We start from the raw sequence: 18,107 nt of genomic DNA on the forward strand, positions 1-18,107 counted from the left end.
GAAGATGAGTCTTCTGACTTGGAACCCAGAGTCATGCTCTGATGGTGCCTTTTTGAATTCTATAATTTTAAATAAGCAACACAGGGACATATAAGAGTGAAGAAAAAAGTCAGGTTGGGGCATTATTATTACTATCATTATTTTAAGGGCTGTACCTGCAGCATATGGAAGTTCCCAGGGTAGGGGTCGAATCGGAGCTGTAGCTGCCAGCCTACACCACAAAGCACAGCAATGCCAGATCTGAGCCATCATGGCAACGCCAGATCCTTAACCCATTGAGCAGGGCCAGGGATTGAACCTGTGTCCTCACGGATACTAGTTGAGTTCGTTACCCCTGAGCCATGATGGGAAGTCCAGGTTGGGGCGTTATAACATATATCATGAAAACACATACCACATACTTCCCTCAATACTGACGGATGGAATCACACCTCTCTGGTATCATTCTGGCCCCTTGAGCTGGACATGTTTTTTCATCCACTCCTTGGACCCTCATCCAGATACCCTGACCCCAAGCTTCCACTTCTGCCCACCCCAGACCCTTAGTTTCAATAGCTAGTTTGCCAGCCCAGAAGCCCACGCTTTGCCATCTCTCTAGGTCAGTCAGATACTCCACTCTCCTTCCTCCTGCCTCATGGTCTACGGAGCCAGATCAGCCAGGACAGTGTCACCCTGGCACAGCCTCGGTCCTGGTTTTCTCCAGCCTGTACCTACCTCAATTCCTGCAGTCTCGTTTTGAATCCACTCCAGTTTCCAAATTAAGGAATCCAAAGGTAGATTAAAATTTGAGCCCCAACTAAAAAAAAAAAAAAAAAAAGTAATTTTATTAAAAATACGAAAAATGTAAAGTACTTAGGTAATCAATATTCTCAAAAGTTATCATTTACTCAGAGGAACTGATCATTTAAGTCAATGCGTGTTTCTTAGTACTATATTTTAGAGGGAATGCGTTCAGGTCTTTAGTCTGAGGGGAGAAAAAAGAGGGTGGCAAGGTCCACAGAAATGCCCAAAGCCTTGTAAAATGTGACTGGTGGGAAAGGTGAAAGGATGGAGGAGGATTTATTTGTGAGAAGAAATTAATTTGCAACTTCTTGACTCCCTTTAAGAGTTTGGTGTTATTACATGAGCATTGGATGGCATTGTCCTCTCATTTGTTCTGTTCAGCAAATACTACTGAACCCCACCCACCCCCCAAAAAAGGAATGTGAAGAGAGTGTATTCATTCTAGTGGTTACTGAGGGTGGGACAGGCAGTGGCTTAAAAGCCATATCACGGAGATAAGGAAGAATTTCTTGAGAGTTGCCAGACCAGTATTTCCCAACAGCCTTATTTCCTCTCCTGTCGTCAGCAGGGCCAGCTCACATGGTCGAAGCATAAGTCATGGACAATTTCCACTCTGAGCCCCAGGAATTCCACTTTGAAGAACATACTCCAAGGACAAAGAAAAAAAATAACTTCCACAAACGTATTCATAATAGCATTATTCATATTGTGGTGACATCGTTTAGGGGTCAGCCCAGGCCATGAACCTTCCCCTCTCTTTATCCCCCCACCCACAGAAGCCCTGGCATATATGTGTGTATTAGATAATCCTGCCTCCTAATCTACACCTCAGCCATGAATGGATGAAATGCAAGCTAGGATGTGGAACTGGAATGCAGAATTGCAGGTGAGTCTCTGTGGTAGATGGTCAGGCTGGTAAAATAAACTTGAGCCATGGGCTAATCTGTTCCCCTATAAGGAGAAGGTAATCAGGGTAAGGGAAATGAGAATGAAGCAGATTCACCAAGAAATACAGACATAAACAAAGAATGGACTGACAACTTTCTGGCTTCTTCCAGACGCCCAAGCTGCATTTTTTCCCTTTGACTCCATGACACACCCCTCTATCTTTATAATAACCCTTTCAACTTAAAGTAAGTTGAATCACTTTTTCTTTCTTATAACCAGTCTTAACTGAGATACAATAATAAAAAAGCAGAAGCAACTCAACCCCAGATATAAAATGACTACTTGAATTAGTATCTGTTAGCATAACTGAGGATCTTTTAAAGTCATGGGGTTTTGAGCTGTCTATGTGGGAAAATGCAGGCCATAAAGCAAAATGAACATATTGCTTGCAACTTTTAAATTGTAGATTCAGTTAATAAGGACTAGAAGAGTACAAAGAAATGTAAACACTAAGTATATGGGATTTTTTGAAACATTGTTTATACAGTATCTTTAAAATTTGGGTAAATGACATTTTGAAATAGTGATTTAATAGCCTACTTCAAATCTTTCCCAGAATATTCATTATTCTGGTATCAATAATTCCCATTAGGCTTCACTTAAAACATGGACGTTGTTCTTGAGTTTTTCTTTTCCCCAAGGAGCCTTTTACAGGGAAATGGCATTTAGAAGTCGTGATTCTGCATGTGATTTTAAAATCATCCTTGCTTTTAAAAAGAGAATGGAATCAAAGTAAGTTGAGTAGCATTGGAGAAGCTGGTTAGGGGATGATGTGGTAATCTGCCTGAACCACCAATAAAAGGAATCAGGGCTCCTGGAAAAATAAGCTGCTTCCAAGTCTGGGGCAAGAAATGTGAAAGACTGGCCTGGTCTGTCTTGCTGTACCAGGTAACAGTAAAGCAATGCAAGACTGCTGAGGACAGGGAGTTTCTGTCGTGGCACAGTGGAAACGAACCCGACTAGTATCCACAAGGATGCAGGTTCCATCCCTGGCCTTGCTTAAGCGGGTTAAGTATCTGGTGTTGCTGTGAGCTGTGGTGTAGGTTGCAGATGCAGCTCAGATTCCACCCCTAGCCTGGGAACCTCCATATACCATGGTGGTGCGGCCCTAAAAAACAAAAACAAACAAACAAAGAAACCAAAAACCAAAAAAGACTACTGAGGACATGCCAAAAGGATTCAAGAGTCAACAGGAGGAGATGCCCACTGGTACCATGGGATAATCATCTATTGATAAAAATAATAACTGCAAGGGTACTAAATGATAATCTATGTAGAAAATTCCGAAACTCATTTTTAAAATTCTTGGAACTACTTTGTGAATATTGCAAAGTTGCAGGATACAACATTAATATACAAAAAAAGCCAATTTCTTTTTTCTATACCAGCAATGACTCTGAAATTTAAAACACAATACCATGTACATTAACACCAAAAGAAATACTTAGGTATAAATCTGACAAAAATGTGTGACATCTATATAAGGTAAACTACAAAACTCTAATGAAAGATCTAAATAAATGGAGAGATATTTCACATTCATGGACAGGAAGACCCAATGTTGTCAAGAAGATTCATGACATTAGTTCTTTTCAACTTAATCTATAGATTCAACACAATCCCAATCAAAATCTTGGCCAGTTATTTTGTGCATTATCAACAAACTGATTATAAAGTTTAAATCCTTTGATACTAAAGATCCCACTTGTTATTTAAAAAAAAAACTGGTAAATAAAGGGAAAGAATAAAGCAAACATGGAAGTAAGAGAGATAAATCACTTTTCAGATTAAAACCTTTTAGCTGTTTCAAATTTCACTTGAAATAAAAGCCAACCTGTAAGGCCAGGCTATATCTGGCATTTCTAACCTCATGCATCTTATTTTGTGCCCTTACCCTCTTGTTTATGATGTTTCAGCTGTAATAACCTTCAAATAAATTCTGTTTTTTCCTACCCTAGTCTGACTCCTCATGCTTCAAACCTCAAATTACTTTTTCAGAAGGATCTTCCCTGACCATCTTAGCAAGAGATCCTGTTTGTTCCCTCCCTAGAATTTACTAATTTTTACTTTCTTCACTTGTTTTTGCTTGCTCCTCCCAGTAAACTGAGTTTCAAGAGGAGAGAATGTCTTGTTTCTGCCCAGGACCTACCACATACAGGTACTCCGTAACTATTTGCAGAAAAGCTGAATTGAAATTACCCATATAGGTGAGACTATGTGGCTAAAAAACAGGTGAAACTCTCAAATAAACCATAGAGGGTGACTGTGAGAACTCTGGGAGGGCAGAGGTGTCAAGGTCCATGTATATGATAGAGCCAGGAGAGGACTAGAAATGAAGGGAAATGTGATTTTTCTGTTTAAAAAACAGAGAGGGTCATCTGAGGCTTTTGTGGTATGCTAAATTTTTAAAAATTGTAAGTGACACTTTAAAAATAAAAACTGTAGAATTCCTGGGATTAGTCTTTTTTAACTTTAATTTTAATTTTTTTGCTTTTTTTAGGGCTGTGCCCATGGCATAGGGAAGTTCCCAGGCTAGAGGTCGAATCTGAGCTGCAGCTGCTGGCCTACACCACAGCCACAACAACGCCAGATCCAAGCCACATCTGCAACCTATACTATAGCTCATGGCAACGCTGGATCCTTAACCCACTGAGCAAGGCCAGGGTATGAACCCACATCCTTGTGGATATTAGTCGGGTTCATTTCTGCTGCACCACAATGGGAATTCCCAACCTTTTTATTCTCAATTAACTATTCCAATGTTACAGATGATAAAAAAATGGACCCTTTTATTTATGCAGCTGGCGGGACATTAGGAGAAACAATTCTAAGAACTTTTATTATTCTGTCTGATCTTTGATAGGTTTGGATGTAAGCTTTCGTGTATGTATAGAAAACCCATCATGGTTATGTTTCATGCCTTGGCAGCTTTAACAATGACCCCATTTGGAGTTCCCATCATGGCTCAGTGGTTAATGAATCTGATAAGGAGCCATGAGGTTTTGGGTTTGATCCCTGGCCTGGCTCAGTGGGTTAAGGATCTGGTATTGCTGTGAGCTGTGGTGTAGGCCTGTGGCTACAGCTCTCATTCGACCCCTAGCCTGGGAACATCCACATGCCGAGGGTGTGGCCCTAGAAAGGACAAAAACAAACAAAGAACAACAAAAAACAATGATCCCGTGCAAGTTTATCCTTTGTAATTAGAGCACTTTCATATCAAATACTCCTTTTAATTTTTTTCTTCCTTTCTCAACCCAGAGATTTTCTGAGATTAGTTGTTGGAAAAACTTGTCATTCTAATTTCTGAAAATTATGACTAGATTGACTGAGAGTTCCCACTGTGGCTCAGCATGTTAAGAACTTGACACAGAGTCTGGAAAGATGCGGGTTCTATCTCTGGCTTCATTCAGTGTGTTAATGATCTGGCATTGCCACAAGCTGTGGCATAGGTTGAAGATGCAGCTCGGATCCATTGTTGCTGTGGCTGTGGTGTAGGCCAGCAGCTGTAGCTCTGATTCAGCCCCTAGCCTAGGAACCTCCATATGCCACAGGTGTGGACATTAAAAAAAAAAAAAAAAAGAAAGACTAGGATAACTGAAATCTTCACAAAAATGCCAGGAAGCTAGTGGGTTCTGAAGAACATAAGCCTTTTTTCTATCTGTGTCTTAATTTAAAAAAACAATATAAATACATTACAGGAAGTTTGGAACATCAAAAAAAAAAAAGGTGAAGGAAATCAGATAATCAATTCCTATCACCCTCGTGCTATAAACGCGATATATTTTCTCATATGTTTATTGCTTCTTAGTTGTCTTTTTTTTGACCATGCCTGTGGCATGCAGAAGTTCCTGGGCCAGGGTTAGAACCTGAACCACAGCAGTGACAATACTGGATCTTTAACTGCTAGGCCACCAGGGAACTCCATATTGTTTCCTAGTTGTAATCAGTGCACATACAAGTTTTTATTCTCCAGTTTTCCTTCATTCTGAAACAGAAGGCAAATAATTTAAGATAGACATTGACAATGTGAAGTAAACAAAAGAGAGTAGGGTGAGCAGTCAGAAAAAGGATCACAAAGGTGTCGTTTGAGATGGGACCTGATTGACAAGAAGGAAGCAGCCTTGTGAAGAACTGGGCCAGAGAAATCCTCATACATAGAGCAGTCCTCATACATGAGACAGCAAGTGAAAGGACCTAGGACAAGAATGGACTCTGAGGAACAGAAAGGTGGCCAGTGTGGATAGAGTAGATGAGCAAGAAGAGTGGAGGAGGATGAGATGAAGGAAGAATGGGGTGTGTGTGTGTGTCTGTGTATGTGTGTGAAAAGGAGAGAGGATGCTGTAGGACCTCATAGGACATGGTAAGGAGGTTACTTCTTGGTCTTGGAGCCATGTGAAGCTATTGTAAGATTTTCAACAGGGAAGTGACATGTCTGATCTAGATTTTAAAGATACTCTGGTGATCAAAGGTACTGTACAGAAATTATTTCTGCATGAATGAGAACACAAATACTAAGGACTGCATCCCAACTCAAATCAGCACAACCATTCCAAATATGTGTCAGGCATGCTCAGGGAAGGGGTTTAGGTAGGGCTATGGTTGAAGACGTTATCTTCAGAGCTTTCTTTTCCCTTTGATTAATTCTGCTTCTCTTTGTATATTGCCTCTACCCTTTCCTCTGCTCTTCAGAATTTAGCCAGATGGTGGGGGTTACGGCTGCCAATAACTCAAGGTCATGCACAAGGAAGAAAGCCTTTGCCTACCTTCTCTTTGGAACTATCAAGGGAAGGACTCAGATTGGTCAGACAAGAAAAATGTCTTCTTCTTTTGATCAATTACCATACAATAGGGGGATGTTACACTGTTTCTAGTCCATCCTGGGTCATGTGCTCACCAGCTGGCAGAGATGAGTTTGGGCCACCATTAAGCACATTTCCACCAGCACAAGATTGGGAAGGATTATCCAAAGGAAAGGGATGATCTTATAAGAAGAAAATTAGGGAGTTCTCACTGTGGCACAGCGGAAACAAATCTGACTAGGAACCATAAGGTTGTGGGTTTGATCCCTGGCCTTGCTCAGTGGGTTAAGGAGTGGGTCACAGATGCGGCTCTGGTCTGGCGTTGCTGTGGCTCTGGCATAGGCTGGCATAGGCTGGCAGCAACAGCTCCGATTCGACCCCTAGCCTGGTAACCTCCATATGCCATGGGTGCGGCCCTAAAAAGACAAAAGACAAAAAAAAAATAAAATAAAATAAAAAAGAAGAAAATCGGTAAACAGAGGAATGGAAAAATCCCCAAACAATAGCTGCACTGCATGGTCATTCAGTTTACATAATGATCCTTTTATCCTGCTGAATAATATTCCATCATATGTATATTTCATCCACTCAATTTTTTTTTTCAAACTGTCATTGACTAAGTTCTATGCTTTATGGAACCACTTTCTGATTGTTATGTAATTTGGTTCCTTCCAATTTTTATACTTAAACAATATTCTATGATTTTCCTAATGTGTTTGGCTTTTCCATAGTTTTATTTTCTTTATCTCCAGAAAGAGGACTTGGATAAAAGGGCATGAGATTTTTTTTTTCTTTCTTAATACATTTTTGTCAAATTTATTACTTTCTAAAAGGTTGTGTCTGTGTGAAATGTCACTAGAAATGCATAAGCATATTCATTTTTCTGTCCCTCTACAGTCATGATTATCACTTTTAATTTTGCCAATTTAATGGGTGAAAATGACATAAATTTGTTTCATTTGTTGCTTTTTAAAACCACAATTGCCAGTGAAAATTTTTTGTTTAAAAATAGTTGGAGTAGCTCTTCTGTAAATATTCTGCACATGCCCTTTGCTGGTTTATCTATTAGAGTCTTAGTAATTTTGGTATCTATTTATATGAAATATTTAAAATTAATTCCTTCCTATAAGTGAGTCTTAGTTTGCTGTTTGCCTTATTTTGACTTTCAAGATTATGTTCATCTTTACATTGTTAAATTCTTATTTCTATTGTTTTCAAGCTTAGAAATGTATCCTGTTCCAGAGGCTTGAAAAATACTTAATTCTATCTTCTTTTAGTGCATCTCTTTACATATTCTAAGATTTATTTTGAATTTATGTGTGAGGTAAAGATATGAGTTGATTTTTCCTCCCAGTTGCTAGTTATTCAGCTCATTACAATGTATGGAATGATCTTTCCTTCCGAATTGATCTGCGATACAACACAATATGTATTTTCTACATATGAGGATCCATTTACAGGCTATTGGGATTCACTGGGAAATTTGTCAACTCAACCTCCTACCAGCATCACAAGTTTTAATTCTTATTGCTTTATAGTTTAGTGACTGACAAAGCTAGCTCGCTGCCTCATTTTTCTTGAGAATATCCATGTCGTTTTCATTTGTTCATTCTTTCAGATGAAGGTTGGTATAATTTCCAAGTTAAAAAAAAAAAAAAGGAAAAGATTGTACTGAGCTGTGGATTTGAACTGCATGACCTGTAAGAGAGAAAACTTCTGGAAAAGATCCAGTTACTAGACTCAGAGTTCCCTGCCATCAAGTAGATCAGGGTTCTGGTACCTTGTTCTCCTCTGTCCAGTTTGCTCCCTCTTTTTGAGGACAAAAGTCTTTGCATGAAGAAGAAACTTCCTGTTCTTATGGAGTTATTATTTAAACTTTGCATTTTAGGAAACATTTCTGTTGTGGCTGATCTCAGAATTCAAGGTAGGATTTAATTAATCCCACTGGTTTTTTAACTAAAATTCCTATACTTCTTATTGTCTTTTTTTTTTAGACTTAGTGTACATATATATATGTATATATATATACACACACATATCTAAAAGATCATATATATATCATATATGACTTTTAGTATTTACATATATTTATATCTTTGATATTTAGCATTATCTTTTAGTATTTATATATCTTTCCTTATATATACTTTAACATTTTTATTATATATATATAAAATCTATTTGTATCTAAATCTGTATCCATAAATCTTTCAGCACTTAAAAAACTTGGAAATTAAAAAAAAAGAGATGGCAATACAGAGATTAATTTTCTCATTAAAAAAAAACCTCAGAGCTTCAGGACAAAAATCCCTTTCAGTCATTAAATTTATTGTACTTCTTAAATTTATTTGAAAATATGAGGGTCATATGCCACTTGTTTGGTTTATTTACCATTTACGAGTATATTACAAAAAAGTAAGACATGAAATCTTCTTTTATTCTTTTCTCTTTTTAGGACCGCACCTGCGACATATAGAAGTTCCCAGGCTAGGGGTCAAATTGGAGCTTCAGCTCTTTCACAACCACAGCAACACCAGAGTCAAGTCACATCCATGACCTACACCGAAGCTTGTAACAAGGCCGGATCCTTAACCCACTGAGAGAGGCCAGGGATCAAACCCACATCCTCATGGACACTAGTCAGATTCTTAACCTGCTGAGCCACAATGGGAACTCCCAAGATCTGAACCCTTTACCCACTTAGTTTTCAGCTTCAGATCCCAAATTATATGAATGGTGTCTCCTCAGATTATGCAGTGTGTATGTAACCCACATTACCATATGCTACAGCCCTGTGATAATCGTCTGCTGAACCTGAATGCAAATCTGTATAGTTCTAGTCTTCCAAGGTCACACCAAGCATTGAACTATATACCCTAAAATTACTTAGGCACTTTCCTCGGTACCTCTTAGGCAACCCGTATTTTTCCAGGGAGAAAAGAAATGATGATGATAGTGTACCAAGAACTTTAGATTTCATTAGCTCATTTTATCTTCATTATTAACTGTCTTTTGTGAAGGACAGGTGTGATTAAACCCCTATATTAGAGATGTGGAAAATGAGGTTCAGGTTGACTATGTGACCTCTGAGGCTACTAAGCCATAGAACTGAGCCTTCTGACTACAAAGCCCTGCCTCCACATTACCTCCTCCTATAGAGATATTCAAGCATTGCCCTCAATCTTTTGTAGTCTAATCCTTTAAGATATTTTCCCAGTGTTTGGAATCTTGGGAGATTGTGTGTGGGTTTCTTTTTAAATCTATCTTAAATATCAGGTTCTGGCTCCCAAATGCTATATTGTGGTCTAGGTTCTCCTTGTGTGTGGTGGGATTTAGGGGCAATTGTATTGCTCTCCTTGCATCATCTTCCTTTATCACTTGATGCCCTGCAATTAGCGGACAGATAAAACAAGCTTAAAATATACACCCAGGTCATATCTGAAGAATAAAGGAAGTAACAAAAGGTCAGCCAGAGGAGTAGGTGTGGAAGCAGGAAGGGGCGGTACTACTTCTCTGCCTTTTTGGTGGTAAGGAAGATACCCCAATTGTATAAGTCTGTGTTTTGCTTTGTTTTGTTTCAAGTATCAGATAAAACACTTTCTTCTCCCCTCCTTCCCTGGCTGTGTTCAACCAAACATAACCTGGAGATCCTTAGAAAGAATACAGCTATAAGAAATCACTTACGGGAGTTCCTGTCGTGGCTCAGCGGAAATGAATCTGACTAGAATCCATGAGGACACAGGTTCAATCCTTGGCCTCACTCAGTGGTTTGAGGATCTGGCATTGCTGTGAGCTGTGGTGTAGGACACAGATGCGGCTCTGATCTGGCATTGCTGCAGCTGTGGTGTAGGCCAGAAGCTACAGCTCTGATTCAACCCCTAGCCTGGGAACCTCCATATGCTGTGGGTGCAGCCCCCAAAAGACAAAACAAACAAACAAAACCCACTTATATGTGGACTCTTAATATACAGCACAAATACAGAAAAGAAACAAACTCATGGAGAACAGACTTGTGGTTGCCAAGGGCAAGGGGAGAGAGTGGGAGGGACTGGGAGTTTGGGGTTAGGAGATGCAAACTATTGCATTTGGAATGGATAAGCAATGAGATCCTGCTGTAGAGCACTGGGAACTATATCTAGTCACTTGTGATGGAGCCTGATGGAGGATAGTGTGAGAAAAAGAATGTGTGTGTATATATGCATGTATGTATGTATGTATGTAAGTATGTATGACTGGGCCACTTTGCTGTACAGTAGGAAACTGACAGAACACTGTCAATCAACTATAACGGAAAAAATAAAAATCATTATAAAAAAGAAAAAAGAAAAAGAATGTATATATATATATATATATGTAGGTATGACTGGGTCATTTGCTGTACAGCAGAAGTTGACAGAAAATTGTAAATCGACTATAATACAAAAATTAAAAACAATAAAAATAACATCAAAAAAATACAGCCAGTGTGTGTGTGCGTGTCTGTGTGCCTGTGTGACTATATCGTGTCTCCTCTGATGACTTACAGGATCATACACAAGCTTTCTGACTGCTTCAGGAGTTTGCAATTCTTGCATCCATTCATATGTAACATGAGCTGCTTCACCATCACTTTTATTGCTGTGCTTTCCCTGTTTTTACATATTTACCTAGTCTTTGTTATCTCTGTTTCTGTCCCAATCCATTTCATTTAAATTCCTACTTAATACTCACACTCCCTAAAGTTTCTCTTTTTTCCTCCTTTGGTGGGTAAACATTTCCTCTCCTGAAGAATCTTGTGGTCAAGAGAATAAAAAAGCTCTTCTTTGTAGTTCTTAGAATAAGGAGGAGTTTTTCTTTCTGTACTGTATGCTGCCTAGCAGTGTTTTGTTGGCACTAAATAGGTATTTATTTACTCAAAATAAAGTAGATTCTAAAGAATATCACTTCATGTATCATATTCATTCATTCATCTAGTTTCTGGCAGCTTCTTTTATATTATGCTGGAGTGTAAGTCAGGGGCACAATAAAGCTGCATAGACTTTTTTTTTTTTTGCTTTTTTAGGGCCGCACCTGCAACATATGGAAGTTCCAAGCTGGGGGTTGAATGGGAGCTGCAGCTGCTGGCCTACACCACAGCTACAGCAATGTGGGATCCAAGCCACATCTGTGACCTGCACCATAGCTCACGGCAACACTGCATCCTCAGCCCATTGAGTGAGGCCAGAGATAGAACCCGCATCCTCATGGATAGTAGCCCGGTTCATTAACTGCTGAGTCATGAAGGAAATTCCCCATAGAGTTTTTTAAATTAATATAATTTATTATTTTAGAGCAGTTTTAGATTTATAAAAAAACAAGTAGAAAGGACAGAGTCCCCATGTGGCCCATCCCTCTCCTCAGTTTCCCCTATTATTAGCATCTTTCATTAGTGTGATACATTTGTTATAATTGATGAGCCAATATTAAGACATTCTTATTAATAGTTTATGTTAGGCTTAAATCTTTGTATTGTACCTCCTGTGGGTTTTGGCAAATATATAATAACATTTATCCACTCTTAGGGTATCCCACAGAATAGTTTTACTGTCCTACAAATCCTCTGTGTTCCACCTACTCAACCTTCCCTCCTCCCGCCAACACCTGGCTCATTGCTCTTCTGCTATATCTGCAATTTTCCCTTTTGGAGAACACCGTATCGTTAGACTCATACAATATGTCCCCTTTTCAAACTGGCTTCTTTCACTTAGAAACATGCATTTAAGGTTCCTCTGTATTTTCAAGGCTATACAAAGACTTTTAATAATTTATCAACCACTGGCTTTCCCATTGTGGCTCAGTGGAAATGAACCTGACTAGTATCCATGAGGACGCAGGTTCAATCCCTGGTTTCGCTCAGGGGGTTTGGTATCCAGCATTGCCATGAGCTGTGGTGTAGGTTGCAGACGCGGCTCAGATCTGGCATTGCTGTGGCTGTGGTGTAGACTGGCAGCTACAGCTCCGATTTGACCCCTAGCCTGGGAACCTCTGTAGGCCACAGGTGCGGCACTAAAAAAAAAAAAAATTTATCAACCACATGTATTAAACACCTACTCTGTGCCAGGCACAGTGACAGGTGATAAGTATACTGCAGTACACAAGACTAGCAAGATTGGTGTACTTGACCTAAGCTTCAAAGCGGTCAGATATTCACTATCCAGCAACAACTGATTGTCCAGGGGAGCAAGTACTGTACCTGTTATGCTGAAGGTCTTCTCTTTCTTCCCTGAGGAAATCATATGCTTACATAATCAACTATGAGGAGGTCAATGGTATCTACAAACAATTTGCCCTGTTGTCAACAAACCGGTTCTCTCTCCATAGTGTAACAGGCAGGAGCCCTTCTGGTTCACAGTGCAGATTCTGTTCTAATTCCTGACTACAAAGTTTGATGAAGGAAGAGAAAGGCAAACACCCCCGAAGGTGGGCTTCGCCTCTTTTCTTAGTCTACATCTGGATCTTTCTTCCTTCCAAATGGCCGATGTACATAAATTTATTTCTGCCTATAGTAATAAAATCTATGCTGGTAGTTAAACTTTCAAAGGTAATTTATAATCACCAATAGTATTGATGCAAATAAAAATAAAAGGCATCCTGCAGGTAATTTTCTGGTTCCTCCTCTGAGCCAGATAAAATGTTTCTGCATGTGCCAGGTTTCATTGGGTTAACAAAATAAGGCATCTAGTCTCCAGCTCAAATTAGTTCTATTTTCTTTGAAAATATTGCATGTTGGAGTTCCCATCGTGGCACAGTGGCTAATGAATCCAACTAGGAACGATAAGGTGGGTTTGATCCCTGGCCTTGCTCAGTGGGTTAAGGATCTGGCGTTGCCTTGAGCTGTGGTGTAGTTTGCAGACACGGCTTGGATCCCGAGTTGCTGTGGCTCTGGTGTAGGCCGGTGGCTACAGCTCTGATTAGACCCCTAGCCTGGGAACCTCCATATGCCACGGGAACGGCCCAAGAAATGGCAAAAAGACCAAAAAAAAAAAAAATTGCATGTTTTAAGATTTTTGTTTGTTTATTATGGAACTAAAAAGATGGATCTCCGTTATAATTCATAGTAGTCTAGGTTTTCAGTGAATGTAGGACATAATTTACCCTAATTTAAGGTACTTATCTTCTGATAAGACTAAATAATGCTAAAAGTATCACCAAAGTAGTATTACATATACAATAAGAAACAATACCACTAAGAATTTGAAAATGTACAGCAAGCATGTCAGTGAGTTATGTTAGTTTTTCTTTTCTCTTTAAGTTGTGGGGTTTTCTGTACTGTAAGGTATATTTACAGAGTCATGAGAATCAAACCGTCTTTAATGAGATTAGAAAACAGACTGTATGTGATGATATCATGATGCCGGAAGAAATGAGTTGAATTAACTAAATCTCCGATTAATACACGAGCACAATGGTAATAGAGAGATACCCTACTCATCACTGAATACTTTTATGGATTTTATTTTAAAGGCTTAGGCCCACAAAAGGGGACTGTCAAAATGGTTATTCAATGCACACAAACAGACAATTCTTTTCATCCCTACTGCAAGAAAGAAATCTTTAATTGAAAGGTGAGAAACCCTGGAAAGGGGCTTCATATATTAATTTTATTTCAAGAATGCACTTCTGTTTATGACCAAAAAAATTCTACATCAAGGATAAGAAGGGGACAGGATGATTTCAGTTATTCAGGATGATTATTATTAGTATAAAAAGGGGCATTTAAAAGTGACATATATTGAAAATTAGAGCTTGTTTTTTCCCTTGTGGTCTATTGTCACATGCAGGATGCAGCTGAAGTTCTTTGTCTGGGAGCCAATCTGTATTCCTTTTGCTTACAGACCTGTTGTATTTTTTTCCTTTATTAGTCTTCTATCCTTAATGTCTTAATCACAGCTGTTGTTTTCTTTCCTTCCTTTAATAAGGTAAGTAATACATGGAAGGAGAGAAAACTGCATTCAAATGAATGGGTGCTCAGGGCCTGCCGGGATGCTGCAGGGGGTCGGGATGACGAGTCCTCTCATTTGGGGATGGGGGGGTGAGCCAGGGCCACCTGCAGCCATGTCGGAGCCTGAAGCTCAGGAACAATTGGGTCACACTGATCCTGGCTTTATTGAAAATTTGATGTCATCAATATCATCGTCCATGTTTTGCATTTAATTTCGATCTTAAATGTTTACATAATATAAATATATAATTAATATGTAATATACATTAATATAAATTATTACTAAGTGGAGCTATTTAATATATACTACATGTGGTACATTCTATAAGACATGTTTTAAAAGGTGGCGGGAATATTCTAGATTAAAAAAGCCTAAAGAGGTAGTGGATGCAAACTATTACATTTAGAATGGATAGATCATGAAATCCTACTGTGTAGCACTATATCCACTCTCCTGGGATAAACCATAATGGAAAGGAATATTTTTATTTATTTATTTTTTGCTTTTTTAGGGCTGCACCCATGGCATACGTAAGTTCCCAGACGGGGTCAAATCGTAGCTACAGCTGCTGGCCTATACCACAGCCACAGCAAGGCAGAATCCAAGCCAAATCAGCAATCTACACCATAGCTTGTGGCAACGCCGGATCCTTAACCCACTGAGCAAGGCCAGGGATTGAACCTGCATCTTCATGGATCCTGGTCGGGATCGTTAACCACTGAGCCACGAAGGGAACTCCCAGAATATTTTTACAAAGAGTATATATATGTAGATAACTAAGTCACTTTGCTGTACAACAGAAATTAGCCAAACACTGAAAATCAACTATACTTTAATAATTTTTTTTTTAAAGGACTAAAGAGATAACTAAATGTGAAGAGTGAAACTTGATTGGGCACTGATTTGAAAATACTTGATTACTGAGATTTTTGGTGCCCTCTTAACATTTGTGCTTCAGGTGAGGGCAAGCCTCACCCTCGTCCAAGCCCTGGAATGGACAACAACAGGAGAATAAGACACAGACTAGAAGGTCTAAAGGGGGAGAAGATGTACCTTTGGGGAGAGTCATCAGCAAAGTTTTCAGAAGAAGCCTTAAAAAGTGACTAGAATTTCTGTCTGTCAGAGATGAGAAGGGGTGGGGGTGGGGCACGTGAACAGCAGGCATCCCAAGCAGAAAGAAGGGTGTGGACCAGGGCAGCTGCAGTGCAGGCGTGAGGTCTGCAAATCGCAGGCAGGCCAGTCAATCTGGGAATGGGTTATGCATAAGTAGGTAGTGAGAGAATAAGCAGAATGGGGAAATTTAGATCCTTCAGTGAACTGCTTTTATGTTTAATTCAGGAGCCAATGGGGAGTGACTAAAATTTTTTTTCTTTTGGTTTTTAAATTAAAATGCATTTAAATGTCTTTCTTTCTTTCTTTCTTTCTTTCTTTCTTTCTCTTTCTTTCTTTCTATGGCCACACCTGTGACATATAGAAGTTCCCGGGCCAGGGACTGAATTCTAGCCGGATGCAGCTGTGGCCATGCCAGTCCTTTAACCACCTCCACAGCAACCTCAGCCAGCCGCTGCGGTAGGAGTCTTTTCCCGCCACGCCACTGCAGGAACTCCCATTTAAATGTTTTCTTAAATTATTTTCAAGCACTTTCATAAGAAGTAGTTTAAAACTTAAAATGTGTTTGTTCAAGATATATGCCTCTTCCAACTTACTGTGAAGGTATGTGAGTGATGATAGGCTATCAGAAGGACATTTAGAAGCAAGTAGGGTAAAGCCTTGGTGAAATAAGCACAATTCCTATGGAGCCTGAATTTTCCAATATAGTCCCAAATTAAAATTTTCTGTCCTATTATTTTTATTACTAAATTCTGCCCTTTCCACTTAATAGCTTTGTTAAGTTGTAATTGATGTACACCATATATTTAAAAGTACACATATTTAAAAGTACTTTTAAATAAATGTATACATATTTAAAAGTACAGGTTATCAGGGAGTTCCATTGTGGCTCAGTGGTAACGAACCTGCCTAGTATCCATGAGGATGTGGGTTTGATCCTTGGCCTCGATTAGAGAGTTTAAGGATCTCCCATTGCTGTGGCTGTGACTTAGTCCAGCAGCTGCAGCTCCAATTTGATCCCTAGCCTGGGAACTTCCATATGCCATGTGTGTGGCCCTAAAAAGACATAAATAAATAAATAAATAAATAAATAAGTACAGTTTATCAGTTTGGCTATAGGCACACAACCGTGAAACCACCACCACCACAATTAAACTACGCACATATCATCACCTTGAAAGTTTCCTTAGAATCCTCTGCAACCCACCTCTCCTTCCTCTCACCCTCTGTCCTCATTCCCAGGGAACCACTAATCTGCTTTCTGTCACTACAGATTAGTTTGCATTTTTCAGAATTATATATATATATATATTACACAACACGTACTGAATATGAGTACTTCTACAAGATGCATTTTTAAAAGGTGGAGGAATATTCTAGGTTAAAAGAGACTAAAAAGTCGTAACATCCAAATGCGATAGGTGAAACTTGATTGGATATTGGTTTGAAAACACTAGAGACAATGCTAGGGAAAATCTGAATAGGATTGGCTACTTCATGACAGTGGAGAATAACTATCAATCCTACCGCAGGTAAAGATCATATCTTTTTGTAGGGGGATATCCTAAAAATTGCAGGTAAATGTAAAGTGTACTGGTTTCTGCAATTTACACTCCAATGGATCAGAAGGATATTTAAATAAAGCCATACTGGAAACACTTTAGCAACTTTTGAATCTACATTGCGGGTAAGGGGGTGTTTATGAAAGTTCTTTTCAACTTCTCTGTATGTTTGAACTTTTTTAATAATAAAAAGTGGGGAGAGGAGAAAAGAAAATTTTAAATTGAGAGTCTCCTGGAAATTCTAGGCTATAATCAATCACCAAGTCTTTCCCCTACTTCTAAAGCTCTCACTGATAGCTCTCACCAAGAGCAACAGTGAATCTTGACCTTCACCTCATATCACATATAAAGATTAGCTTAAATTTGATCATAGACCTAAATGTCAAAGCTAAAACAATAAAAATTCTAGATGAAAAGAGAAATATAGCATAGTGACCTTGAGTTTGGCAAAGATTTCTTAAATATAACATAAAAAGCATACACTATAAAAGAAAAAGATCAATGAACTGGATTTTATAAAAATTTAAAATACAAATTAAAATCATGGTGAGATACCACCACACACCTGATAGAATGGCTAAGATTAAAAAGACTGATGCCACCAAGTGTTGGGAAGGATGTGGAGCCACTGGAACTCCCATGCACTGCTGTGGGAATGAAAAATGATAAACCTACTTTGGAAAACAGATGAATCACTCCTTAAAAAGTTAGATATTACCAACTAAATGACTCACCCATTCAATCCTTAGATGTTGATGCAAGAGAAATGAAAATATTTGTCCAAACCAAAACTTAGTCTCAAATTTTTATTTGTAATAGCCAAAACTGAAAACAACTCACATACTCATCAACAGGTGAACAGATACAAAATTGTGGTATAAGCACAAGAGGAACTTGGAAATGAAAAAGAACAAATTGTTTGGATCTATGCCCAGGAGTGGGAT

The 18,107-nt window shown here is 38.9% G+C and overlaps 1 protein-coding gene across 4 annotated transcripts in view; it reads right to left on the reverse strand.

The window, feature by feature from the left end:
• The window catches only part of LOC110262137, a 101,687-nt gene that overhangs the window by 62,619 nt on the left and 20,961 nt on the right, over positions 1-18,107 (reverse strand). For all 4 annotated transcript variants that reach the window (XR_002346728.1, XR_002346729.1, XR_002346730.1 and 1 more), the window contains one exon: positions 715-796. Coding sequence is in view for 1 of the 4 variants with exons in the window: in XM_021101511.1 (XP_020957170.1) it covers positions 715-796 (82 nt within the window). In the remaining 3 variants the exon portion in view is untranslated. The remainder of the gene's footprint in view (positions 1-714; positions 797-18,107) is intronic.

Source organism: Sus scrofa, chromosome 8 (assembly GCF_000003025.6).
Source record: "Sus scrofa isolate TJ Tabasco breed Duroc chromosome 8, Sscrofa11.1, whole genome shotgun sequence".
NCBI classification, from domain to species: Eukaryota; Metazoa; Chordata; class Mammalia; order Artiodactyla; family Suidae; genus Sus; species Sus scrofa.